General features: G+C 42.7%; 3 protein-coding genes across 8 annotated transcripts in view; 2 read left to right on the top strand and 1 right to left on the bottom strand.

Annotated features, from left to right (window-relative positions):
- Positions 1-15,151, top strand: part of RIPOR2 (RHO family interacting cell polarization regulator 2) — a 102,851-nt gene extending 87,700 nt beyond the window's left edge. For 5 of the 6 annotated variants that reach the window (XM_060277937.2, XM_088676241.1, XM_088676243.1 and 2 more), the window contains 10 exons: positions 717-1,403; positions 2,298-2,479; positions 3,788-3,965; positions 4,941-5,076; positions 5,938-6,099; positions 7,542-7,700; positions 9,078-9,283; positions 10,460-10,543; positions 11,430-11,520; positions 13,537-15,151. In XM_060277937.2, coding sequence (XP_060133920.2) covers positions 717-1,403; positions 2,298-2,479; positions 3,788-3,965; positions 4,941-5,076; positions 5,938-6,099; positions 7,542-7,700; positions 9,078-9,283; positions 10,460-10,543; positions 11,430-11,520; positions 13,537-13,637 — 1,986 coding nt within the window. In that variant the 3' untranslated portion in view covers positions 13,638-15,151. The remainder of the gene's footprint in view (positions 1-716; positions 1,404-2,297; positions 2,480-3,787; positions 3,966-4,940; positions 5,077-5,937; positions 6,100-7,541; positions 7,701-9,077; positions 9,284-10,459; positions 10,544-11,429; positions 11,521-13,536) is intronic. The other variant, XM_088676240.1, reaches the window with a different exon arrangement.
- A 474-nt stretch (positions 15,152-15,625) lies between these two features.
- ARMH2 (armadillo like helical domain containing 2) lies at positions 15,626-17,486 on the top strand. The gene is made up of 2 exons (XM_035125541.3): positions 15,626-16,145; positions 16,505-17,486. The coding sequence occupies exons 1-2, from the start codon at positions 15,947-15,949 to the stop codon at positions 16,984-16,986; spliced, it is 681 nt and encodes a 226-aa protein (XP_034981432.1). The 5' UTR covers positions 15,626-15,946; the 3' UTR covers positions 16,987-17,486.
- Positions 17,209-27,428, bottom strand: GMNN (geminin DNA replication inhibitor). Its single transcript, XM_088676248.1, is given in 8 exon segments — positions 17,209-17,518; positions 17,521-17,641; positions 18,983-19,093; positions 19,172-19,254; positions 20,857-20,992; positions 21,332-21,445; positions 24,858-24,932; positions 27,329-27,428. Coding segments are annotated over 7 exon segments (675 nt in total). The 5' UTR covers positions 24,912-24,932; positions 27,329-27,428; the 3' UTR covers positions 17,209-17,462.
- Between the last annotated feature and the right edge of the window lie 540 nt (positions 27,429-27,968).

Genomic DNA, 27,968 nt, shown 5'->3' with positions numbered 1-27,968 from the left:
GCCTCAAACTTTAAAAGTATGCCCAGGGCCGGCTCTAGGGGAAGCTTGGTGGCGCGGGGCACCAGGGCGCCGGGCTGCCGGGGGGGGGCTGCGTGCTGTGCCTGCCCACCAGCCGCAGCAAGAAACAGGGCGGGGCAGGGGCGCCGGAGCGATCTCCGCACCACAGCGCTGGGGCGCCCGACATGCTTAAGACGGCCCTGAGTATGCCTCAGTTTAGTGTGAAAAATGCTGAGCAAGAAGAGATATATATTCTCTAACACTTTAGCCTATTATCTGTCAACACATAGTAATACCAACAAAGTCATGCTATATGGCATTACAGTAATGTGCACTCTGTTCCATATACATATTTTGTATATGGTCAGCAAACACAAGTCTTTTTGTTCCTCTGTTTTGTGCATGAAGTTAAGTAAGTTTGCAGTACCTCTCACAGAATATCAGTTCAGGATTGGTTTAGAACCTTCCTATGCTCATTCTAGACCAACTCTGATCTTTTCTGTTTGTTGTGGTTTTTTCTGGCCTACTGGTATCTTCCTGTTCATATCATTTCATTTTAAAATATCAGTATAATAAAAGGTAAGTTTCTTTTACATCTAGGCTTCAAATAAGTCAACTGACTTTAACACTTTTCCATTTTCTGCCAGTGGCTTAGCGTTAATTTTGTGTGGAAAGTTTTTCCGCTTTCCATCTTTAACTGTTTTTGCTCTTCTTTGCAGTCAAATTCACCTGATGACGTCTTTGAAAATGGGACTGCAGAAAATGATAAAAGGGCAATGTCGTTCAGCTTCAGTGATATTCCCAATGGAGATTGCACTCAGTCATCAAGTTTTGTGGGTTCCTGCGCCATAGATAACCCTAACCCTGAAATTACTGTCACGCCCCCAGAACACAATGGGCAGAAGTTATCAAAAACTCACACCATGGACAATATCAGTACAAGCTCATCTGTAGACTCTACACCTGAATCCAGAGACTTAAAACCACAAGAGCATGTGCTAGTGAATGAGGAAAATAAGATTTCGTGCACAGATTCTGAAGTTTGCCAAAAGTCTCTAGGTTCAAGAAGCAGCAACCTGTTCTTAGATAATAGTGCCCAGGTATCACTTCTGCAGGACACAGATGAGTTGTCAGAGCTCAAGCCTGTGGAACTGGATACTTTTGAAGGCAACATCACAAAGCAGCTGGTTAAAAGACTCACTTCAGGAGAATGCCCAGTGACACCTGAAAAGCTGCACTGTGAGGGGTCAATAAGTGGTGAATCGGAGGGCTATAAATCTTGTGTTGACGGAAGCCTAGAAGAAGCATTTCAGGGACTTATTCTAGCACTTGAACCTCATAAAGAACAATTTAAAGAATTTCAGGATTTGGACCAAGAAGTAACACACCTAGACGAAATCCTAAAAGTAAGTTGTCAGGCATCCTCGCTTTTAACTTTCTTGTATCTCTTGAATACTTTTGTTGTTGTTGTTGTTGTTCTGACAGGCCTTTGCAGCTGTTTAATTTTTTATTAGTTAGTCACCTGAATGATTATCTGTAAAAATTTTCCTTTTAAATGATGTTTTCTGTTTTATAGTGTACACTGCCTTGTACACTATATGGCGTTATAGAAATGCAATGGAACCTCAGTTTTTGAACGTAATCCACTCTGGAAGACCGTTCCGAAATGTTTGAAAACTGAGGCGCAAAGGGCAGCCTGCAAATTTACAGAGAATATTGAGAAAAATACAGTGGTACCTCAGTGGAAGCCGTTCGACTTCCGAGGCGCGTTTGAAATCGGAAGCATTTTCTTCCAGGTTTTCGGCGTTCGACTTCTGAAACGTTCGTCAATGGAGACGATCAAAAACTGAGGTACCACTGTAGCTTTATTCATAAATAAATAAATCAAAAGTGAATACCAGACGTTTATGTGACTAAAATCAATGAGCACCCAGCTCACACAAGTAGACTACACCAGTGGTAGAAAGTACCCCACAAATATACTAAATTTGTATCTTTTATATTGACATATTATAAAAGGTGTTATAATTAAAAACAAGTGTCAACTAAAAGTCATTTCATTGGTTGGCAGACAACTTCCAGACAGCATAAGAATCTACAAGGAGAAGATTTACGTCACGTATTGTGAAAAATTGTATTGTTGAATCTGGTAGTTTCAGGAAGATGCAGAGAATTTCTTCTTTGTTGTTATATATATATATATGTTTCTATGCCTTTTTGTTGGGGTTGGGGGAGTGAGAGTTGTATGGATTAATCAGCTCCCTCATCCTCACATATTCATTTTGCTTTTCCTGTTGTAGTGCAGACCAGCAATCAGTCACAGCAGGTCATCCAGTTTAAGCCTAACCGTTGAGAGTGCACTGGAAAGTTTTGATTTCCTCAACACCTCTGACTTTGAAGATGATGGTGGTAGTGACGAGCTTTGCAATGGTGGTCGAGGCACTGACTGTGTATTCTCAGATACTGAAGTTGAGAAAAACAGGTACGGAAGCCAATATCTTGTACTTTTCTGACTTAAGCCCAAACTCTCGCACTTGTCCTTTCAGTCCTGGTACACACACATTGTTAAAGGAAGATTAAACTAAATATTGGGGTTTATAGATAAGTGATTTCCCTACAGAGCAATTATAATTTAGAGGAACTGCTTTACAATGTTGCCCACATTTTATTTACCGTTTGGCTGAAATGTCCCCAACTCCAGCTTAAAACAACAGCTGGTAGAACATGAGACTCTTAATCTTAGGGTTATGGGTTTGAGCCCCGTGTTGGGCAAGAGGATTCCTGCATTGCAGGGGGTTGGACTAGATGACCCTTGTGGTTCCTTCCAGCTCTACAATTTTATGAAACTAAGATTCGATGTTGGGAAAGATTGAGGGCACTAGGAGAAGGGGACGTCAGAGGACAAGATGGTTGGACAGTGTTCTCGAAGCTACGAACATGAGTTTGACCAAACTGCGGGAGGCAGTGCAAGACAGGAGTGCCTGGCATGCTCTGGTCCATGGGGTCACGAAGAGTCGGACACGACTAAACGACTAAACAACAACAACAACAAAGATTCAATGATTCTTTTTAAAATCATCAAAACATCATCAAATGCAAAAAAATAAGCACCATTTTGCCATGTCACCACAAGCCTACCTGTGCCCCATACTGGAACAATTGTTTAAAGAGTGAAACAATCATTTTAACATTGAGATTTGCATTATTCTGTAAATAAATAAAAAGGGTAAACGTGAGTTCTGTGCCTGAAGCACCTGATGAAATCATCATGTCTTCTGCTTCAACAACTTGTGGGTTGTTGTTTATTAATTTCCTGGCTGGCAATCAATCATGTGCTAGTAAAGCGCTGACAGATTAAGTCTTAATTGTATAACTTTTCAAAACCACTAATCTATAATCCGGTGAAATCTGCAAAACAGTTTGGCAAACCATGTCGTCAACAGATCAGGGTGACTGGTGCATTTTTAATTTTTTTTAAAGAAAGCCAGTTCTAATGAAGGCCAATTTCAAAGACTTCACAGCGAGAGCTCTTTACAAAAGGGGCATTGTTCGAGAGAAACAAGTAGGCCACTGTGGAAGCCATATATCCTTTAAATGTGGACACTTACTTGGCACCGGCCACCTTGTGCCACTGCCAGTTTTGAAGTATGATGCATTCATTAAAAGCCTTTTGGCCTCGCAAGGGCTTTCTGGTTACAGGTCGGTGCTTTCAACAATCCCTCTTTTGCGTGGTGTTAGTCATGTTGAGCCTGCATAAAAAATAAATCCAAACCACTCACTTACCTCCCAGCATGAACAGTTACAGGTCAGAACACCCAGAAGCCAGGGGGCATCTCAGCGAAGCATTGACAGAAGACACAGGAGTTGGTACCAGTGTCGCTGGGAGCCCTCTTCCGTTGACCACGGGGAACGAAAGCCTTGACATCACCATAGTCAAGCACTTACAGTACTGCACACAGCTTATTCAGGTACCTATAGTGGGGTGTTTTTTGGGGGGACACCCCCTAAACCCTAGAAATTTTTTTAAAAGTTAGGATTTTGATTATTTGGGATGTGAAGGGAGAAATACAAGCTGCAGAGGAATTCCTGGGCTAGGCCTTGCAAAAGCGACCTGGGCAAGCTAGAGCCATTCAGAAACAATACAGGGCCATTGGCAATGCAAGACAACTGTCGCCCCCTCCCCTTGTCTTGAGGTGTGAGCAGAGACCGGGGGTGTTGTAAGGTTGCCAGGGTAACTGGGTGTGAGGTGACAGGAAAAGAGTCTTGAGCAAGGGTTGCTGGGAAGAAGAAGAAAGACTGGGATCCATCTTGAGCAGGCTGGCTGCAGGTTGGCTGGGGAAAATGCCTTGGACTTCCCAGCTGCACTGCTGTGGGGTTTCTCTTGAAATGACCATGCTATGAGATCTAGACTCCCTCCATGCAGACTGAAGGTGTAAATAGAAATAGAAATAAACCATATTTCTTAATGCCACGACAGTCTCCACCGTGTCTCAATTCTTCGGGGGTCGTCTTATACGTCAGGTCGTATTTCCGTATTATATACGGCGAGTATATCCCAAACTCTATATTTTAACTGGAAAAGTTGGGGGTCGTCTTATACACCCAGTCATCTTATACGCCGGAATATTCCGGCGTATAAGATGACTGGGTGTAATATACGTATATTCCGGCGTATATATATTGTTGGGAGGGGATTGAAAACTTGGGATGATGGAGTGGAATATCTTGAAAGATGGCATGACTGGATGGAATCCTGAGCAGGACAATCTCACGCTGCAACACTTCGTTGCAGATCCCATCTGTAGAATAAAATACTATTTTTGCTTGCTAAAATACATATGCTTCTGCGTTACACATACCAGCAGAATTAATGTAAGTTCTAGCCGGAGAATTTATTATACATAACATGCTAAAATTTTGCTCTTCTTTTGTTGTTTCACTAGCAAATTGTATTCTCCAGTAAAACTCCCTTTGTGACAAGAAACCTCCTTGATAAGCTGTCGCAGCAGGTTCTAGTGATTGAGAGTCTTGCAGAGATCAGCAATGAGAACACGGGGAACATCAGACCTGTAAGCGAAGGTAAGACCTGCCATAGACAGTTTCCATTTTGAAAAGATCGGTGCCTATTTAAATATTCCTTAAGCATGGCGTGCAATACAATCCTGTATCCATTTATTCACAAGTATTTGTTCAGGGTTTGTTGTTTTTAAAGTGCGTTCACAATGTCCACCAGATCATTGAAATTGAACAGGCATATTTCTAAGGACTATAAAACAGATTAGCAGTTTCTGTTTCCCCTATTACATGCATCAAAGGCTTTAGTCATAAATTAGGAAACAAAAATGTTGAAAACTGAAAGAAATTATTAGTTTCAGAAGTGAAATGCATGTTCACAAACATTTCCTGTGAATTTCAGTGTATTATCAATGCATTTCTCTGCCACCATGTTGGCTAGATTTAAGTTTTTGTCTTCCTTTTCTAAAACAATAAGATATGAAATTCTTAAGAAACCAAACCCTTTACCATAGTGCCTGGATGTGCAGAAAAGCAATAGCCCTAGATTAAAGTCAGTTGCTGTTGTAAGCACATACAATCCAGTCATTGATTTTCAATAGAAATGTACATGGTTAACCATGGAATCAATGGGATAAAGGTGCTTACATTGACCTGGATCCATGTCCAAAGTATACAAAGGGTTATTAGCAATTGAATTATGGTTATGCTTTTCAATTAGAACAAATCTGTTTTTGCCTTTTGGATTTTTCACTCCAAAAAGCCAGTGCAACCCCTTATAATTGCAAATGAAATTGGCATTTTCAGTCCGTGTTCCTTCAGTTGGGCCTCTTAAGCTTTGCAAACATTCAGCTGTGATTAGAATATTTATCTTCCTTATACTGAAAGCGGTGACAATCTCTCTTTTGTGATCTTCTTTCCATTCAGCAATTCCGGAACTCCAGAAAAGGGTCTCTCTGCTTTCCTTCTGGAGTAAATGTACCAATCCTTCTGGGTTCTACCACATCTCTGCTGACAAGATGATCAAACAACTGGATGCCATGTTTGCTACAACGCTGAATGACGAGTGTCCAGGACTTGCAGAAACAGGTACAGTTTTGCAGTGTGTTTCTATAGTAGCAGCAGCGAGCATCCATCTTGTTGATGATGTCTGCAAGAAATCTCTGCAGCAGAAATCATGGCTACTGACAGCTACATTAAGTAGTTCAAAGATGCTTGCTGACATTTGCACACTGAAATATTTTGTTATATTTTCCAAAATGCAAAATGACTTAACTCAAAGAAAGGGCTTTTGAAGCACAAATATTGATTTAGTTGCTGATTTATATAAACTAGCGTATCCAGTCAGGCAAAAATTGCTACTCTGCTCCAGTCTTCCAGTTACTCTTTTGTTTTATATTATTTGCGGATAGATATGCTTTGTGTACATTTTTCAGCAGATTCCTGAGTAATATACGTCCCCTTTACAAAAGTAGCAAGCTCCTATTACCCCAAAACCCCATTAACTGGCTCACAGCTGAGTTTTGGCCTACCAGAATCCCTTAGATCCTCTCGAATTGCCTATTGGCAAACTGCAACAAAACATGTCTCTCCCATATTGGTCTCTACAGCCACAGAAGGTGCTGTAACTCTCCAATGGTTTAATTTCACAGTCCTCCATTGTCTCCCAAGAGACGGATACCACCAGGCTGACATCATTGCAAGGCCACACATTTAGCAATAACTGAGCTGTTGAATGTGGTACTTAATATGAACTACTACTACTACTACTACTACTACTACTACTACAGGTTGATCAAATTAAGGGTCAAAGTGGTGCTGTTGGTTTCCTTTCCAAATCCTGCTCCTTCCGCCCTCTACCTACCCCTATGTGTGCTACCATCTTTCTATTTGCTTCAAATCCCTCCTAAAAACCCAACTTTTATGTAAAGTATTTGCCTCAGTTCCTTAGTCCTCATGCTTTCCTGTGACTTAGAGAGCAATCCTAAACCCTGATCCACTGGGTGCAGGTGATAAGGATGAGGCAGGGGTGGCTCTCTGCTGGTAGAGAGCAGCTCTGAGATGGGGGCATGTCCACAGAAGAGGCGCGCATAAAGCACTCTTGGGCTTAGATGTACCACCAATGGTGTTTCTGCTGGTCATAGGTTAGGGTTGCCATATTTCAAAAAGTGAAAATCCAGACACAAAAGTAGTTAAGCTTTTGTTTTGTTTTTTAGTTAAGTAAATTCGCCAAAATCTAAACTCCCAACTTGTGTTGCCATACAGATTTCCCCAGACATTTCAGTGACTCCTGCCCGGACACTGTTTCTGATGGCCGAATCCTGGCCGTGTCTGGGAAATTCTGGACGTGTGGCAGCCCTATCATGGGTGCCAGTGGTAAGATGAAAGTAGGCTCTGTTGCACTAGGGAAGGAGTGTAAAGCAATATAAACATCCACATTCACAGTACCATGACTTGCAAACTTATTAAATAAGCACAGTGCCTCCTAGAATTTTAATCTGCTTTTTTTTTTTTAATCTTGTCATGCACAGTGTTCAAAACCTTGGTATCACATATCTTGGACCGAGCGGAGCCTGTCCTCTCCTCTAGTCTGCCCTTGGAAATCATAACAGTTTTCCAGTATTACAACTATTTTGCCAACAAAAATGTCCACGATCTGGCAAATTATTTGCATCAGCTTGCAAGAGAAGGTAAGGATGATGATCATATGGTTTCGTAGGGAAGTTACCCATATCTCTCTCTCTTTTTTAAGCACAGCATGAAATAATTGCATTTGCTTCTCCAAAGAAGAGTATGTTTTAAGTTAAGATTCACAATGCACACATGAATGATGTGCTTCGAACTAAGGCAAAAACGACACCTTTTGATCCTACGGTTAGGGGAAATCTGAAGATCAAATCATGGGCTCTCCCTGAATAGCAGGATCTGCTACGTGTTAATTTGCATAAAACCATACACATTCACACACAAACACATAACTTCTATTAGCCGAGAGTCTTGAAGCTACTACGAATGATGTAATGTAAAGTCTGATTTAGTTGAAGGGTGATAGCTCCGTGGCAGAACACGTAACGTCCCAGGGTCGATCTCAGCATTTCAAGATAGGTCAGTGAAAGAGTGCACTGCAAAACTCAGCCAAGCAGTATAAATTACAACACTGAGTTAGATGAACCGATAGTTAGGCAAGCTTCCTGTGTAAACTCTGCAGTTTGCCACAAGGTGTCCCATATCAAAGATGCCAGCAAAATAACCTGGATGGTTGAAGAAAGTAAGATGACTGTTAAACTAATTTTGACTTATGGAAGCTGCTGGAAAAGCCAACGGTTGATCCAATTCCTCAGATATTCCTTAAAATTTTCTGTGTTCAGTTTTGTTTTGTTTTTTAAAAAAAGAGCACTTTTGGAGATGAATGAAAGCAGAATTCTAACCAGCAGCACAGTAAAAAGCAGCAAGCTTTCCAGTGCTCTGTCCAATGAGTTGCAAAAGAACTGGGCTAAAGGACAAGCACTGGACACTTGATTTTTTTAAGAAAAGGTTTGAGGATTTTTAAAAAATTTACATGCAATAGAATTAACAATCACAAACAAATTTGGCAACGTATATTTATGCTCTGTATTGATTCTCTTCTGCCGTCAGTCCCTTTTACCACTGAATTTCCGGCTATGGGCTTTAAAGACCCAACATGTTGGCCACTCCAGGTGGTAGCAGTGCCACCTAGAGTGCCTCCTCATCACCACGTGGATGAAGATGCCAAACTTCCTGGTGGCAGTTGGTAGTGATGTGGACACTACCTTCCAATGAATGCAATTCACAAACTGATTCTAGACTTTGCCGTTACCATATGGAGTAGCTTAAACACATGCGAAAGCTTGGACACCTGTTGCTGGGAATCACAAGAGGTTGCACTCGGGTCCTGCTTGCAGCCGTTCAATAACCACCTGGTTGGCTATGACTATGAGACCAGGTGGGCCTGTGGCATGATCTTACGTTTCTATGTTATATTGCTGTCTTTGTGTGGTGAACATAAGCATGCCCTATCTTAGAGGGACATTCTTGTTACATTTCAGCCTTAATGGTGCAGACTCTACAGTCCTTAAGAGATGAAAAGTTCTTGCAGAATAAAGCCACGTTAACCTCCTTCAGCCTCCCACCTCAGCAAGAAGTACTGAAATCCTTGGCTCTCCTCCTCCTGACTGAAAACAAAAGGGAGACCCATGAGGCTGTGGCATCCTTGTTGTCGGCTGCAGCAGAAGACAAGCACTTCAGGGAAAAGGTAGGTGCGATTGGAAACGGTAACAAGATTATGAGTACTGTTTGATTACAGCTAGGGCATTTCTCTGAGGCTATTAAGGCTTCATGGCGGGAGGGAATTCTCTAGCTAGACAGGGCGGTCTAACATTTCATATCAAGTGGGCCGCAAGAGTGCTTTGACCCATGGTTCACATGCTGCCTTGTTGTATGGCGGGGGGAGCAAGGCCAAAATTTGATGTGTCGTCCCCAGTCCTCATGCTGCCTTCCCAAAGCTAAGTGAGGCACCAGGCTCTGGGAAAGAGGTGTTAGTCTCTGGGAAAGTGCCAGTTAGGCTTTGGGAAGGAGGATGGAGGACTCAAGGATCCTGTCAGAGCTCTCACACCTCCTTCCTTCCTAAAGCCCCATGCCTTGCTTACCTGGCTTTGAGAAGGCAGCAAGAGGGCAGTGGGAGGGGGGCGTCAAATGTTGGAGAGGACCGCCAAAAAAGCCCTTGAGGGCCGCATGCAGCCTTTGGGCCTTGCATTGGACCACCCTGAGTTAGGAAGTGGGGTTGGGACTATAGGACTGTTTAACCCCAGTTCCAAGCAGCAGCACGTAGAGAAACAGCATGTCTCCCTATATAACCCTGGCTGGAATAGCTCAGTCGGTAGAGCATGAAACTCTTAATCTCAGGGTCAAGCCCCACATTGGGCAAAGGATACCTTTGTTGCAGGGAGTTGGATTTAGATGTCCCTCAGGGTCCCTTTCCAACTCTGTGATCCTCTACACCCAGGGAAGCACTACTTCAGATATTGCATTGATTTATTGCGAGTTTGGACAGGGGCCCTGGTGTAAAGGTATTCAGCCTTTTTACCTCCGTTTTTGATCTCGGATTGCATTAATCAGGTGGTGGTTTTGCTATAACTGTTGTTGATCCTAATTTATCTTGCTTTTATACACATATGCCAATAATTTGGAATGGCCCCTGGAGCACATAATCTGCTTTAGTTACTCCTTCGGATGGGGAACCACATGTTGCTGAACTGCAATGCCCTTCATTCTTCTTCATTGCCCATACTGGGTGGGGCAGAGTTGGAGTCCAACAACGTATGGAAGACTGCTGGTTCTCAATCTTTGCCTTAAGTGCTGCCTTAAGTCTTTCCGTGAGATGCAGATGCAGCTTCCTCCTCATTGCCTCCCTCTTTTTCCCCCCTCCCAGGCTTTAATTTATTACTGTGAAACCCTTGCACAGCCCAGCCTCCACCTGCAGAAGGCAGCTTGTCTGGCCCTGAAATGCCTCCAGGTAAAGTTTGCCTTCTTTTCTTTCCCAGGCTCAACAAAAGGTCAAGCAACAGCAGGGGTTTCAATAGCCCCTCTTAAGCAAACAGCAACAATAAGAGTCTTGTTCTTCTGCATTAACCATCCTGATATTACTTTGCAAAAGTGAGGAGGATTTTTTTCTGCACAAGTAATTTAGAACCTTGAAGTATCTCCAGGATGAGAAGTGTGAACTGTGCATGAGAACTCTTGCCCCTTTAGGAGGTGCACAGACTTAACTTGTAATCAGAAAACTAATGCTTACGCAGAACAACTATATATGGCAGACACTGAAAAATGGGGAAGGGGGGGCTTTACCAGTGCGGTAGCACCAAGATCTGCCGTTGCACCTACATTTGGACTAGGGTCTGCTTAAATCGCTATCATGTTGTGGTTTTTGTACTTCCAAACAAAACCACCACATAAATTGTAGCACCATTTCAGTTCACAAGAAGTACTGGGGCAGATCAATTGCACCAGTGATGGTGGGGGTGGCAGATCCACTGTTATTTCCCAAGCCCTGCTGGGTCATGGCAGCCAGGGCAGAAAGTGATGGCGGTGGTGGGAAACGGAGGGAGCAGGTCCACACGATATTTCATTTTGCATGTGGCTCTGCTGTCCCCACTGAAATTAGTGAGGAAAGTTATATGTGGATAAAAGCCCTCCTCTGTTGCACTCTGTGGGTGCATCACAGACAACACATGTGGGATTCTGGATTTGAGCTCTGGGCTTCTGCAGAGAAATTACAAACTCCAGATGAGTTCATAAAATGTTTCACACAGATTGGAACAACTGGACAGAGAATCAGTGATTATCATAAACCTTTTGGAACGAGAATAGAAAATAATTAACTTGTTTTTGTTTTGGTATAGGCAACTGAAAGTATTAAAATGCTAGTCACGCTTTGCCAGTCTGACAATGAAGAGATCAGGAAGATAGCCTCTGAAACCCTTCTTTCTCTTGGTATGTTGACTAACTTTATGCCATTCCACTCTTTAAAAAAATATGAGAGTAAAAGCAAACGGATGAAAAAATGGAACAAAAGCAGAGAGTAATAGAAAAGCAATGACAAAGAGAAACTAGGAAGCACTACCCTGTTTCCCCTTTTTTAATACGTAGTCATAAAGTAAGCCATGGCAGGGTTTTTAAGTATTTGAGAAATATAAGACATACCCCGAAAATAAGCCATACTTCCGCGCCGCGGAAACCAACCTCCACAGGCACCTCCACTCACAGAGTCACTCCATGCAGCCAGCACTGCAGGAGCGTGATCAGCTATGATGAGGCGCTCCAAGAGCTCCGCTTAACAGCTGATCGCGCTCCCACCTTGCTGGCTGCATCCCCGCGCTCTGCCTTCTCGTCCACCGCCATCCCTGCCACTTCCGTGCTTGCCGCCACTGCTGGGCTCACTGCTTCTTCCTTGCCTGGCCCGGCCAAGGAGCTTGGAGCGCCCTGCAGCGGCGGGCGGAGCGCATGAGCCAGCGGCCTCTGCCTGGCCCGGCCAAAGACGCCTGCCACCCCGCCACCCGGAACTGGGGGCTGCTGCAGCGCCGAGCACTCAAGACAGCCCAGCAGCGCCCTGAGCCAGCGCCCTGAACCGTAAAAACCGTACCGGTAATAAAAAAAATAAGACATCCCACCGAAAGTAAGCCACCCTGTGTTTTTTGAGGGGGGAAAAGTTATAAGACGGTGTCTTAAAAAGGGGGAAACACGGTAGCACAGTACTGGTGATTCCCAAACTCCTCCATAACATCTGAATCAGGAAAGGCAGTGCAAGCCCTCAATCAGTGCCTGGATGCAATGGTGGGCTGGACTGAGCGGTCAGTGAACTCATCTTGGACCCTAGGAAGACAGGGGTGGGTGGCTCCTAAGTGCAGGAGATAGATCTGTCACCTGTTCTGATTGGGGTTGCACTCCCTCTGAAGGACCAAGTCCGCAGTCCTCCGTGGCTAGGGATGCTTTCATGCCAGTCGTTACTGTTCCAGGACCACAGTAGCCTGACCGCAGTAACCCACACATTGGTAACATCAAGACTTGATTACTGTAGCACTTTATGTGGGGCCACTCTTGTATCTGATTCAGGAGCTGTAGCTGGTGCAGAACACAGCAGCCAAACAGCTCACAGGAGCAAGTTACTGGCAATGCGTTTACTCCTCTGCTGAGATGTGCCCCAGTTGCCAATTTGCTTCTGAGCTAGCTTCTTTTGCTAATTCTCAAAGCCCCCCAAAAAACCCTTGGGCTCAAAGTACCTTAAGGACCATAAGATCCCTTATGCTCCATCCAATCACCGAGATCCTCTGATGGGGCACTTCTTCCACACCCGAGGTTTGGTCAGCCTTTTTTAGGGACTGAGCCTTTACTGTGGCAGGCTCTGCCCTGCAGAACTCCCTGCAGTAGAGGTTCAGCAGGAATTATTCCTGCCCTTCCTTTAGGCATCTCCTAAAAGCAGTGCTGTTCAGACAGGCCTTTGCAATGCAAATTTCTTTTTCCCAACCAACATTTATTGCTTTTTAAATAGACGCTTTTATTGCTCCTGCCGTAGTTTTGTATGGTATATACCTCTTTGTTGGGGTCTGCAAAAGTGGAACTTTACAAATATTTAAATCCATAAATTTGCAGCCATTGAACAGCACCTAACCGTCCCTTAATGCAGTGGTTCTCAAAGGGTGTGGCAGGAAAGAGTGGCAAGCATGGCAGGAAGATTCAAGGGCAATTGGTATACTGTTTTGGGAATAATTCATTTTCTTACGTAGCTGCATTGTTTTTTTATTTTCTGGATGTCCCATGATCATGTTGTAAAGTAGTTGTGTTTTATGTTAGAAATCAAGCACTACTAGTTGTTTCTTTTTGTTTTCCAATGTATTTATCAATTTTAAAAAATCAGTGTGGTGCAAGCATATTTTTATTTTGAAAGTGTGGCCTGGAGACCTCTACGTTCATGCAACATTTGCTTTGCTTCTCTCATTTTTCTCTGCTCAGGAGAAGATGGACGGTTGGCATATGAGCAGCTAGATAAATTCCCTCGTGAATTTGTTAAGGTTGGTGTACGACGTGGGACTGAGGTAGCCACAGCCTTTTAAGAGTTTAACCTGCATATTAACACAACAGCTTCAGAGGCTGGTCTTCTTTAACCACAACGGTGCTGTAGCTGAACTGCAAGAAGATTCACAGATGTTCAAAGAAAATGAATGAATTTGAAGGCTTTAGTTTTGAGGGCTGTTATTGGCTTTGCTCTGTAACTTATAATGAAAACAGTGATTTGTCAAAGATTGCAGTTGCTTTGCTTTTAAGTGAAACTAGGTCACTGCCATACAGTCAGCCTCGGCAAATACAACAGAAGTTTTGTAATCATAAATGAGGTATTTTTGTATATGGTGGGTTTTCTGTGGATATTATTGCATCAGTTTAAAACTTTGTAATGCTTCCTCTAAATCGGTGGAAAGGAAAAGCAAACCGAGTAGGACTTTTAACAGCAGTTCTGACTCCCATCTGTGCTGTGCCTCAGTTGCCTTCAAGTATCTCCTGCCTTGTTTTTGTTATTAGTAGCACCATTTAGTATGAACAATCTTCAGATGACTGGCCTGACTCTGGAAACAGCAGGATGCAAACTCCAGGTTTCAGTAATTCTCTGACTCATTTCCTATTTCCCTTCTTGCTCTTTTCTGGCTTCCAGTAATGACCTCTAATAAATCCCAAATGATTTAAACAAACAAACAAACACACTCTCAAGCAGTTGTGCAGGTTGTAAAAAAAACAAATACTGTAGGTGTTTTCCTTTTTTCCAGAAAGGGCATATGGCCACATCATACTTTTACATGAAAACCCCTAGATTTAATCTTCCTTTCGCCTTCCTTGACATTTCAAAAAAGAATGAGGTTTTGTGCATTTGTAGCCGGGAGCTACAATGATTTCAACATAAAAGAGAACAAGTGGCGGAGATCTCTGGGACTGCTTCAAATTGAGTTGTTCACACACACACTTCCTTATCTGCAACAATCAGGGTGACAGACAGCATGCTATGATGCTAGTTTTCTTAGAAGTAAATCCCACTGTGTGCAATGGTGGTTACACCCAAGTTAGTATGCATGGATTGTAACTTGAAGGTGTTTTATTGATGTCCTTATCACTCAAAAGACAAAGTTTGAAGCAGCTCATAGCTCTTCAACCATTGGGCACTCATCCATGGAGACATGCAGATTGTGAAGTGCTGGTTGTTGGGTTTTTAAAAAATAAATCTAACAAGTCTTTTCCCGCTTTTTTGCCAAAATGCATTGGCAAGCCAGTATTCTTAATTGTAATGTTACAACACTGTATATACCTGTATATTATAAATTATAAATATTCTCTGATTAAAAACTGTACAGTCACTCAAAGGTTTTACTGAAGGGGAAAAAAATCTCTTTTATGAAATGTGAAATAAGTAATTGTGCTCTGGTTTTTACAGCACATTGCTGCCACAAGCCTACAGTCTTTCATTGTCGTCTTTTGTATTGATTTTTGGCTTACATTTGCCTTCTAGGTTTGTGGTATTTGTACTTCTCATATATACTGCTCCTGTTTAAGTTATAATAAAGATTATTTTTGAATTACTAAATAGCATTGTTTTTACTTTGGTCGACTTACTTTCTTCCACCAGTGCTAGACCTGGACTTCCAACTTAATCAAGATGGTGTTCTGAGGGGGGGGGGCAGGAAGCAAGTAACCTCAAATGGCAATATGTCCAGGTATCCCACACACTGTCACCCAAGCTTGCTTTGCCTATAAATGTCAGAAGAGCTTGCAAAAAAACCATGTTTCAGCACTAGGGAGAAAGCACTGCAACTGCCTCCCTTCTCTTTTGAGTTTTTAAAGCTACAGCAAAGATCTGCAAGTACAGCTGGAAGTCTGAGTGGGCTGCCTGCAGAAAGTTGCTGAATGACCTCCAGGAAACTTTGGAGAGGAACTAGCCCTTCTGCAGTTTGTTGGGGAAATGGTGGGAGAGGTGGTGTTGGGATTTGCCAGCCTCCACTGCTAGACAGGTAAGGGAAAATAGTTCTAGCTGTAAGAAGGTATGAGCAACAATAAACTATTGGTTCTAGAGGGAAACAAGTTTCTTTACAGAGATACTTTAGACCTGTGGGGCAGAAGGATGAATCTCACTTTTTTAAAATGTGAAAATATAACATTGGCTTAACCCACCACCAACCGCAGGATAGGATAGCTAAGAATCTACGTAAGTATGACATCATACTGTCTCCGTTTTCCATTCTATTTACTGCACTCATTGCCTAGTTACCAGCTGCGTGGGCTTGGGAGTCATATGTGAATCAATACTTCAGTGTCCCAACACTTCCCTGTGGGTAGAGTAAAATACAGCTTTAGAAAGACATTCTTCCTGAAACAAGGCAATATGGGAAGCAAGTTTAGCAAAATAGTAGCCTGGTATAACAAGCATATCAAGCATGAGAGGGAACCCGCAATCAAGCTCATAGACCCTGTCTTTCACCACCATAAAATCAAAACCTATGGCCTTGAGCTGAGAGATTCAGAGCTGCCCCTGGAGGACAGAGCCATAGCTGCATTATATATTGGACTTCTTACTTACACAGGTATGCACGTAAATGGGCACAACAGCTGCCAGTTTGAGAAAAAGTATTGTGTCCAACTATGGTAAGTTATAGTTGGTAAGTTATAGGCCCATTAAAATGAACAGACCAAAGTTAATTGTGTCCATTAACTTCGGTGGGCCTAGTCCAAGTAGAACCAACATTAGATACGACTGAGTAAATGTGCGGTAAAATTCTAAGTATGTTTAAAAGCTCAAGGGACAGGATTCAAGGGACTCCATCTTCTGGGCTAGTAAATCTCTCAATTTACATTGGCCATTAAAAACAGGGACAAATATTCAGGCATAGCAGCGTGTTCCAGCATATTAGTGAAATAATCCGTAACATGTCTTCCTTTACAGGTGGTGTCAATGCTGCTTTGCTTGCATCAGAATACATTCAGGATATGATTAATATTTTGCTTATGCCAGATACTTCTGGGGAAGTGAGGACCTATGTATTAAAAGGGTTGTGTGGAATTTGCTACCTAAGCTACTTAAACCAAAATGAAGCCAAAGACAGACATCTTATGGAAATCCTCCTTGCTTATCTGGAAGAAGATGAAGACCCTGAAGATGATGACCCTCTAGATATAATCACTATGAAGCTCTGGGTTTGCTACCTTATGACTGTTGTCTGCTGTAACAACATCCCTTATCTCAAGTTATTTAATGAAGTGGGTGGCCTTAAGCTACGTAAAAGTCTGGAGTCCCTGTCTAAGCGGGAATGGTTTAGCTGGCCGCAAAACTATGCCAGGTTAATGCTAGCGCTTCTAGCCTACCAAGAACAGGTAAAAGAATCACTAACAGTTAAAAGTAAGAAATCCAGCTTACATGAAACGTAAAAGTGCCAGGTGGTAAATGGTGTTTGGGGAAGTATCCAGAAATACTAAGTAAATTATTGGTTGGGGCTGATATATAACATATGTACTACACTGCTGTTCTCAAAGGTTTAAAGGGGGTGGGTGGGAACTACGTATTATTCTGTGTCCATTACCTCTTAAGTAGCTGGCTTAGATAATATAGGTTGCAACATATGTTCTAAAGTACAGCATTTTACAACACTGTAATATCTGTGCAGAGAAGTTTATTTGGCAGTTCCACATACATGAATAAAAAACTATTTACAAATTGAAATACATAGTATTCCCATTTAATCAAGTAACCAGATGAAGTCTAACACTTCCATTGTACTTCCACCACTGCAAAACCCACCTTCTGAAATTTCGAGTGAATCTTTAGATTTCAAAGGATTCTACTCTTCCCCACCCCAGACATGACACATAGGCAGTTCATTTTCCCTTTCAGAGGCCCAATACTTTCAGAGATTACTTGTTTCATTTGTCAGCAGATCTGTCGAATTCCTTGAGAGCTGGAAGGTTCCCCTTCGGTTTCTCCATCTAAATCATCCTCAGTAGAATCACTTTCCTCATATGCAATTTCTTCCAGGTCTGGATTTTTCAGTGTCTCTAGACTTTCTAGTGCTTGTCCAGTTAGTCGCTAGAGATGTATGATGAGGCATTAGTGATACTGTCAGAACAGTGCTAGAATTTAGCTTTTGAAGCCAAGTAATATATTATACAGCAGTTAACTTTTTAAGAGATACTCCATCAGAACTACATGCTTTATACAACAATTTGCAAAGCACCTTGCACATTCTCCTAGTATTTATTACTACCATGTGAGATAATGTTATCTTACTGCAAATCTTGGGGGGGTGGGAGGGAAGGGTGATAATGCAGAGGCAAGGTGTGAATGACTGACATAAAATGCAGGATTCTGTGACTGTTAGACCTGGTTGAGATGAAGTAAAAAAAGTTCACACCCAGGTCTAACAGTCACAGAATCCTGCATTTTATTCTTGGATATAAAACTTTAACCTGCAGAGAAGTGTAAAGGTAAAGGTAAAGGGACCCCTGACCATTAGGTCCAGTCGTGACCGACTCTGGGGTTGCAGCACTCATCTCGCATTATTGGCCGAGGGAGCCGGCATACAGCTTCCAGGTCATGTGGCCAGCATGATAAAGCCACTTCTGGTGAACCAGAGCAGCGCATGGAAACACTGTTTACCTTCCTGCCTGAGCGGTACCTATTTACTTGCACTTTGACATGCTTTTGAACTGCTAGGTTGGCAGGAGTTGGGACCAAGCAACAGCGCCACCCACGTCCGCAGAGAAGTGTACAGTATATTAAATTCTGACTTTATAGTCACTTTCTCTAGCGACTACCTCAGAAAATAATTTTGAGGCAAAGCTGGGAGAGTCCTAGCACATAACTCCAGATTAGACAAGATCTCTGCAAAGCACAGACTCCAACACTGATGTTACTTGTATATAAGCTACAAGTATCAGTTGACAGGTTATCAGCTGAAATACATGACCTAAAAACTGGTGCCTGCATTTAAAAAAGGGGAAAGCTAAGTAGAACACAATACAATTCACATTTGACATTTTGCTTTTATATCAACACCAAATTAGACTTCTTACACAAGATGGGAAAGCACTTTGAACCACTGTTTATCAGAAGCATCTTCTCCACATTATAAGCATAATGTTATAACAATGGTGAAAAAAGCACAAGCCAAGAAAAGGACTCATGTTCCAATATATCCTGCTTTTAGACTTTAGATCAGGATGCACAAGATCGATCAAAATAACACATGTTGTCTGGGTTTTTCAACAGGGCACTTGAGCATATGTTTCACCACCCACATTAGTCCACAATTTACTCTGTTTTTGCAAAGTAGCCCTGATAGTAGATGGTAACAATCTCTTGTGCAAGATTAGACAAGATGCAGAATACAGTTTGAGAATATTGCTCTTTACTATCACTGTAGCTTACCTCAATCATATTTGCCATATATTGTACATGGCTGGCTAACTCTGCAAGCTCTTCATTTTCTTTTTTTAGACAAACAATTTCACCATCTTTTAATTCAATTTCCTTATGGAGCTAGGGGGGAAGCAGACAGAGTTTAAGCATCAATGGTAGTGAAAAGCTGATACTTCTGCTGATACTACATAAAATTACCTTTTCATTTTCTTGCAACACCTCATACAGAGCTTTCCTCCTCTCCTCAGCCAATTCCTTCCAATACCGAGATGAAGGATTGCCTGCAAAGAAATGTAAGGATTTTAAAGTCCCCGTGTGCACATAATAGAAAACCAGTTAAAGGTTTATTGTGAACGTGCAGACAGGTTCTGCTTGCTCCTCCTAGTGTGAGCAATAAGCCATGATCCTTGGTTTTTGCATTCTGTCTGAACCAGAGTTTATGCTTTATTTGCTCGAATCAACCACAACTAGCCAGAGCAAATGTTGGCTTTACAATGTAGTTTGTTCAGAATGAAAACCTGCAATCCCCAGTTCAGACAAATGACTTACGTCAAGGATCATCACTGATTGCTCCCACTGTGGGAAGCAAAGTAGGAGCCACCTGTACATTCATGACAAGCCATTAGCTATAGCTTACTGTGGCATACAAATGCCACAACAAAGGCTGTGGCTCATGCTTTGCATGCACACGGTTGAAGGTTCAATCCTTGGAATCTCCAGGTAGGGATTGGAATGTCCCATCAGAAGCCCAGGGAAACTGCTGCCAGTAAGTGGAACCTGATGGAACCTGATGGATCAATGGCCTGAATCAGGCAGCTTCCTACCGTATGTTCCTAGGACTGCAAACTATGGTATTCAAAATTTGATTTCTGGGACTCCCTTCCCCAACTTTTGACTCAAGTCTATCAATCAATCAATAAGCTTTATTTGCATAGCTGACAGCCATAGCAACAGAATACACGCAATGTACAATTAAAAACAACATGGATAAAAGAATCAGTCATATGTCTATGATTATTTCGTTTAAAAGATAGCCCTTAGTCTCAAGTCATATTACTATTAAGAAAATATATAGCCAACTTTTCCACTGCAGAAACACTCAGGCAGCTTACAGTTACTAAAACCATCCACACACAAAAAATACAGCATTAAAGCAGAGAGAGGAGCAGCAAATCATGACTTAAATGTAAGAATTGCTGCTGATCCAGCTGCTTATCTCCATGCTTCCTTTTGATTAGACTAAGCCTGCTCAACTAGTTAAGAGTATTTGGGGGGGGGGCAATGCATGGTGTCTCAAGTCAAATGCCACCTGCAAAGTCAGTGTGGCACTATTACTAAGTGAATCTTCATTTCAATACAGTGCAGCAGTTAAGTGCTTCCCATATTCTGTCAAACTCACCCAAGTTTGTCAAAGCAGAAACAAAAACCTATGCATGCAAGAATGTGTATGTGAGCAACAACACTGAGAAGTGTGTGCCATACTATTTTCTGCGGATATGTGATTCACACTTATCACTGGCAAAGTACCGAGAAGGAAAGAAAGCAGCACACGCCAGCTAGTCCCATTTTGTTCATATTTACCATATGTTACACAGTTCCAGCACAGCAACATAAAAGGAAACTAGACAAATTCATAGAGGATAAAGCCTGCCATTGGCTACTAGTCAAGTTGCATATATGTTACCCTCCAGATTCAGAGACAGAATACTTCTAAATACCAGTTGGAAAGGCCATTGCCTTCATGCAAGACTAGATAGATCTCTAGATAGATCATGCAAGACTAGCAGAGCTCTTTCACCAAGGCAATTCATGTTTACATATACCTTCCAGCTCAGCACTTATTAGAAGATTGTCACTGCTTTTTTTCTTAAGAAGCAACATACCTTTTACTGTAAGATCAGAAGCCTGAAGAACTCCTTTTGCAGTTCTGTGTTCTGTTTCAACAGCAACTTCTGGTTTGGAAACCTTTGAGGTAAGCTGATCACTCCAAATTTTCCTCTTGACTGAAGATTTGTCCTGCTGAGAGTTTTATTAGTTGAGAATTCCAAGTAGGCATGCCTTAACAAGCCATTCTTCCCACCTAGTCACAGTTAACCTTAAAACTATATTCCCACTTGTCATCTGGTGCAAAGTTTTAGGGATTTAAATGACGGAAGATGGATCTTCAGGTGCATCCAACATAGCATTCAAACCCATTGGTACATGCAAGCCTATATACTGTGTAGACTAGCAATCTAATTGTATATTATCAATGAAAATTAACAGAACAGGCAAATTTCAGCTTAACTGTCAGCTCACTTAAGCTTTCTAGCTTCCAAAAATATATTGCTCAGATTGCATTCCAGCAGCAGTACATACCTCCTTTGCCCTTCCAACAAGACAACCTGTAATAGATGGCTGTATCATCTTAAGGGTCTGTCTTTGTGATGTGCAATTTTTATTGCTTGTAGAAGTATTGCTTGTGGAAGCCTGCTTTGAAAAGAACACATTCAGTGAATCTACTTCAGCTAGGATTTAAGGTTGTCAATTCAAAAATTTTCAAGAAAGCTTGCATTGACATTTAAGGGTTACATACATTTCAGTTACATGCAGTAAATCAGGTGATCTTTATAAAGAAACTGGATCTCACATGATGTAGTGTTAAACACAAGTTTTGCATCTTAAATACTGGCTTTTGAACTTTGTCTTAACTGCAGGCCAGAGTTTCTGCTTAATCTCATTTCACCAATAAGGAGTACTGAGCGCACCTGAGACACAAACATTTTTATATGAACAAAAAAATTACTTGAGTGCACATTTCATTTGATTTGTGCTGGGTGCCTAGTTGTTTTGCCTGAGACATAACACACTGATCCAGCCAGGGTATTGTTTTGGAGGAACAGAATGTCTATCACCCTCCTTGTCATATGTAAATACCCATTTCCTGCATTAGTTCTTTTTTATAAAAAAAAATGTTATACTGCCACCACGAGATAGCAAACAATGGTAGATAATCAAACAAGGATAGCAGGAACATAATGTCATACTAGCGTGGGAAAGTTAGCGATTCACACTGTACTTCACATGGCAAGAGCTCACCTTTCCCACGGTAAAGTTTCTACTGCCAATTAGCTTTACTATTGAACTAAAAGGACAAGTGCCAGGTACTGTGGGAACCAGCACTGTGCTACACTTCAAATAATACTTACTGCTGTTGAAGTAGCCAGTGAATATTTCTGACAACTGCAGCCTATCACTTGCTTGGATTAACCTATTACTTTTAATATTTTATGTTTAACAAGGTAGTGCCTTCTGAACAGCAAAACCAGACAGCAAGTACAAATTTAACTAAGAATATGGAGGCTGGCAAAGTGGAGGGAGGGGGAGAGAAAGGAGCACCAGGGTCAAGAACAGATGGGTGTGAAGCCAACATCCCAACAACCCCCTTTATCACAACACAATTTAGATTCCCTCTTCAGTTTCCTTTATTCTACCAGAATGAGCAGCATCACTCTTCAGTAAGAATCCACAAATTAGCTTGCTGTGGAAACCATGGTGAGTATTCCTCCCACTTTAGCAATTATGACCTTAAGTGCAACAGAACATGCCTCCCTGGGCCAAAATATGATCCAAACACATTTATGAAGGTGACCCGGAAACTACAACTAATCCAGAATGCGGCAGCTAGACTGGTGACTGGGAGTGGCCGCCGAGACCACATAACACCAGTCTTGAAAGATCTACATTGGCTCCCAGTACGTTGCCAAGCACAGTTCAAAGTGTTGGTGCTGACCTTTAAAGCCCTAAATGGCCTCGGTCCAATATACCTGAAGGAGTGTCTCCACCCCCATCGTTCTGCCCGGACACAGATTTCTGGAAGACATCTGAAGGCAGCCCTGTTTAGGGAGGCTTTAAATGTTTAATAGATTATTTTATTTCATTTTTCTGTTGTAAGCCGCCCAGAGTGACTGGGGAAACCCAGCCAGATGGGCGGGGTATAAATAAATAAATAAATAATAGTGAAGGGTGACAAGGACAAGCTAAAAGACGGGTGCAAGGTAGGTGATTTACACCTACAGTTGTATTGTGCTTTAAAGATGCTACAAGCACCTCCTTAGCCTCCTATGAGAGGATGGGTCTCATCTCTGACATGCCAATCTGTCTTGTATCAAGCTACATCCCATGTCTAGACTAGCAGCACCTCCACACAGTTTCAAGCAGCAATCTTTTCCAGCCCTACCTGGAATTAAGTCTGGGACCTTCTGCATGCAAATCTTTCGATTTACCACACAGCTATAGCCCCTCCAAGCATGTGAAGGGGAAAGGCTGATGATGAACAAATCAACCACCTATGTATTGCAACTTTGTACCAGTTACAAGGAACATAGGGAATGGATCCTCTTTGTGCCTTGTAGAACTGAAAGCTCAGAACATCCATCACTCAGAGAGCATAGGATCTTTGCACACAACTATGAGCAGGTCACATTTTAAGACGCTAGGACAGACATTTTCAACCTTTCTGAGTCCATGGCTCCCTGACCAACTACATTCTCCCTTGACCAAATACATTATTTCTGCAGCACCCGTGGGGCTCAGGAGCCTAGTTACGTCATCCCTTGCCTGTAGAGCTGGCAGCCTCTCACCCTTTCTCGAACACCCTCCCTTGCGGAATGCTCCCTCCCTCAGCCTCCTCTCCTCTCCCATTGGGAGTCCTCTGGGCAGCTGCTGCTTCCGCTCCTAGCCAGCCCCAGAGGCACCATTAGCCTGAGGAGCTTATAGCCAGGACAGCTGCAACAAACAGCTGTGCAAGCCTTTAGGAGGAAGAGATGTGAGGGCATCAGAGAAGGAGGGGAAGGAAAGAGGGACAGAGGTCAGAGTTGCTCGTGGCACCCTTGACCATCATTCAAGGCAACCTAGGGTACCACGGCACACTGGTTGAAAATTACTGCTCTAGGGCAAGACACACATAATGTGTGTACACTTTGAAGTACTGACCAAGACACATTACTCAAAACATCTGAATTAATAGCACCTAATTATTATTAACAACAGGTGCTTCCTCTTGCCATATTTTCATACCTTTCACCCTCCAATTAAACAAAAACAGTATTATGAATGCAACTGGGTACAAGAGACATTTTATAGCCTCTGCCATGGAATCCTTCAGATCCCTTGGCAAGGCAACCACCATTACTGTACAGTGGTACATCGGTTTAAGAACAGTCCAGTTTAAGAATGATTCGGTTTACAAACTCCGCAAAACCAGAAATAGTGTCCCAGTTTGAGAACTTTACCTCAGTCTAAAAACGGAATCCGAATGGTGGAAGGACACCAGCGGTGGGAGGCCTCATTAGGGAAAGCACGCCTCTGTTTAAGAACGGTTTTGGTTTAAGAACAGACTTCCAGAACGGATTAAGTTCGTAAACCGAGGTACCACTGTACATCAAACTTGTTATAACTCAATTAGGTTCCAGTCTCATATGCAAAACACAAATCCTGGTGACAGTAAGCAAGGCAGTAGGATAGACTGCAGTGTTGCAGAGGTATCTGTGGTTGGTTTTAGGCCAGGCTTCCTCAACCTCAGCCCTCCAGATGTTTTTGGCCTACAACTCCCATGATCCCTAGCTAGCAGGGCCAGTTGTCAGGAATGATGGGAATTGTAGTCTCAAAGCATCTGGAGGGCCGAGGTTGAGGAAGCCTGTTCTAGGCAATATTCAATCTATACAGTTCTGAAGACAATTTTGAATACATATTGTAATGCACTAAATCTACGGACTAGATCTTCAGTTTTGGTCTATTTATAAAAAGAAGTACAAGCTTAATATCTATGAACTCTATGAAAATAGAGCTGTACAGTATACACAATCACCATTTGTCATTACATCTTGGCAAGTATCAGTATTACCTTTGTAGCAAGGGGCTTCTCAACATCCAGTTTCTGTTTCATCCTAGAATTCATTGTCTACTTTCAAGCAGAGTCCTATATAGGCATAAAATGTACAAGCAGCACATTAAAGTAAGCAGAGATGTCCAGTGCAGCTACAAATCAGAGTTCATACATTAGGTCTGGATGGTTCTCTCCCAATTCCTATAAGCAGTTTCAAACCTCCGTTTAACTCTGGGCATAGCGCTCACAGCTATGGTTCGCTAACAGCAGTTTTCATCTACCAAGAGAGTATCAGAAAAGATACTTTTTCCTATCTTTGAAGTTCACTTTAACACCTTATAACTTCCAGTCATAATACCAGGACCAGCAATTTCAATATCACAAGCGGCCACTCCATATGACTAAACTGAGGCATGGGAGAAAAGGAAAGCAGGGACACCATCTTTCCATTCCAGCTGATTGTTATAATGCTAGAATGATTAATCTGAGCTAAGAAATGTGTCCTTATGGTAGCCCTGTGATGCCTCAGCTTTACATGGCAAAGGTTTTATTGCTTATATTTTTTAATAAAAAAATGCAAATACATAAATCTCACAGTTTAGCCGACCACATTTCTGAGTCAGAAGGCAATGAGTATTAGGACCCTTTTGTGTTGCAGCACAACCCTGAGCCTGTATTTTCACCAACTGGGAGCATCTTTTTTACAATGTCAAAATAGCAAACTTGTATCTGGAAGTAATGTGTTAAACATGGTCAAAGTGCTAGAACTGTCCTAAGGAAAGGACCTCTAAACATTCCAGGAGCAAAGCTGGTCCATTATTAAAAGATCTTATGTTCTAACTACAGTGATTTTATGTGTCTCCATTTCGTTTAGCATTTCAATCTTTCAAAGCACTAAAGACAAATTGCGATTACAGAGTTTTATTCCTATTCTATCCTCTTCCACTTTATTTACCACTACTGGTTTTGTATGCACCATCTCCACTGCACCTGCAAGATTAAGAAGGCAAACTAACAACAGTAAAGGATGGTTAAAACATGGCAAGTAGTAGCTTATCTTTAATAAATGCTCCCAAATGTGCACCTTAAATGTTATTTTATCCTCTAAAAGAGAGAAGGCAATAGAGAATTCTGACCTGGCCACAACCTAATTCAACTTTTAATATTGCAGTTCAATCCCTGAAGAGCTTTGAAAGCTGTAGAACAGGCATCCCCAAACTTCGGCCCTCCAGATGTTTTGGACTACAATTCCCATCATCCCTGACCTCTGGTCCTGTTAGCCAGGAATTATGGGAGTTGGAGGCAAAAACATCTGGAGGGCCGCAGTTTGGGGATGCCTGCTATAGAATGAAGGCAATTTCTAATCACACCCAAACAGCTCATATTCCTTCCTTCTGAAGCTAATACAGTGGTACCTCAGTTTACAAACTTAATCCGTTCCTGAAGTCCATTCTTAAACCAAATCCACTCTTAAACCGAGGTGTGCTTTCCCTAATGAGGCCTCCCATCGCCGGTGCCCTTCCACCGTTCGGTTACTGTTTGTAGACCGAGGTAAAGTTTGCAAACCGCAACACTTCTTCCAGTTTTGCAGAGTTTGTCAACCGAATCATTTGTAAACTGGACTGTTCTTAAACCAAAGTACCTCTGTATATATTCATATATTAATATATATTAATAACATATGTATATATTAATTTTGTTTTGCTATCTGAGCATTTATCAGTTTATGTGACTGTCAGTTCGTGAAAATATCCAGAGCACTTGAACAGCTGGAATATGGGTTTTTAAAGTGCAGACTAGGGAAGTGCTGCATTTGGTACCAAGACCACTATTCTTATAATAGTCAAGTAGTCCTTGCCAAACCTATAAAAAGGTAACTTGCGTGCCTCTCGCAGCCACACCAGATTCTTTTCAGCAGGAGCTTGGCCTGTTCTGAAGGGTAGCTCCCAAAAATGGAAATGTGCATGTTCACTCTGTGTATGTCAATGTATACTGAGGGCCTCTGGCTGTACTCCTTCACCCTAAGCAAGGGAAAGGTCTTCCACGTGGAAGGGCGCAAACTTCCCAACTGCCTGGCGCCTCCCCCCAAAGTTGCATTGCTGAGCTCGGGGTCCCTTCTCGTTTCAAACAAATGTGTGGGGAAGCTCCTTCACGTGTCGAGTCGGGTCACAGATGCAGGCGAGGTTCTCAAATAATAACAACAACCAAGCACAAGCCACAGCACCACGAGCACTAGCCCCTCTTTGAAGAACAGGGAGGGTGTGGGGGGGGAAGCCAGAAGAGGGGAGCCTTCCCTGCTTTAGAAATGGCTGACATCACCATATATCTAAAGCACCTTCACCCCCCCATTGCCACCACAACCTGGGAACTACAGTCCCCCCCCCAGCTACAACTCCCACCACCCTTCACGAACTACAGTTCCCAGCGTTGGTGGAGGGGTGCGTGCGTGCGGCCCCTTAGGATAACGACTCTCTCGCCCCTAGACTCACCAGCCTCGACGCTCGCTCAGGCTGCCCGCGCGACCAAGACTCCCGGCGGCCACCGCTGCCCGCCTTTTCCCCCTTCGCACGTTAATCCCGCGCGCTCGCTTGAACAAGGAAAAGCCTTTCTCTCGCGCGCGCAGCCGTAAAAATACATCGCGGCGTCGGGTGGGCGGGCGAGCGTCGTTGCGTCAGGCGGGCTCTCCGCCAGTACCCTGTCCTCCGGCGAACAGTTTCTAGCCAATCACGTTCGGGGGGTTGGGGGAAAGTCGCAACCAATAGTTGCTTCCGGCGTTTCCTTTGAGCCGCCCCACCATCACCCGCGCGCGTTAGCAGCATAACAAGTTTCTTGGGAAGAGTTTTGGGCTTGCATTTTTTTTAAGGTGGGGAGGGGGGCGAGTTGGAGGTCGTCTAAGGCGACCTCCTAAAGGAGAGCGCTCTAAAGGAGAGCGTTGCTTATATAGCTGCAAACCTAAGCTCTGCTGAGTTCAGTGGGGCTTACTCCTGAGTAAAGGGAGCTTTCATGCTTAGCTGAATGTCCCATTGAACTGACAGCAATCCTGTGCATTATTCCTCAGAAGTAAGTGGCAGTGGATTGCAGTTAGTCCTCAGTCATTTCAGCAGGGCTTGTTGTTGTTGTTTAGTCGTG

This window comes from Zootoca vivipara, chromosome 8 (genome assembly GCF_965207765.1).
Source record: "Zootoca vivipara chromosome 8, rZooViv2.hap1.1, whole genome shotgun sequence".
Lineage (NCBI taxonomy): Eukaryota > Metazoa > Chordata > Lepidosauria > Squamata > Lacertidae > Zootoca > Zootoca vivipara.
Note: the sequence above shows the minus strand (reverse complement) of the source record. Positions and strands in the feature narration are given on the sequence as shown.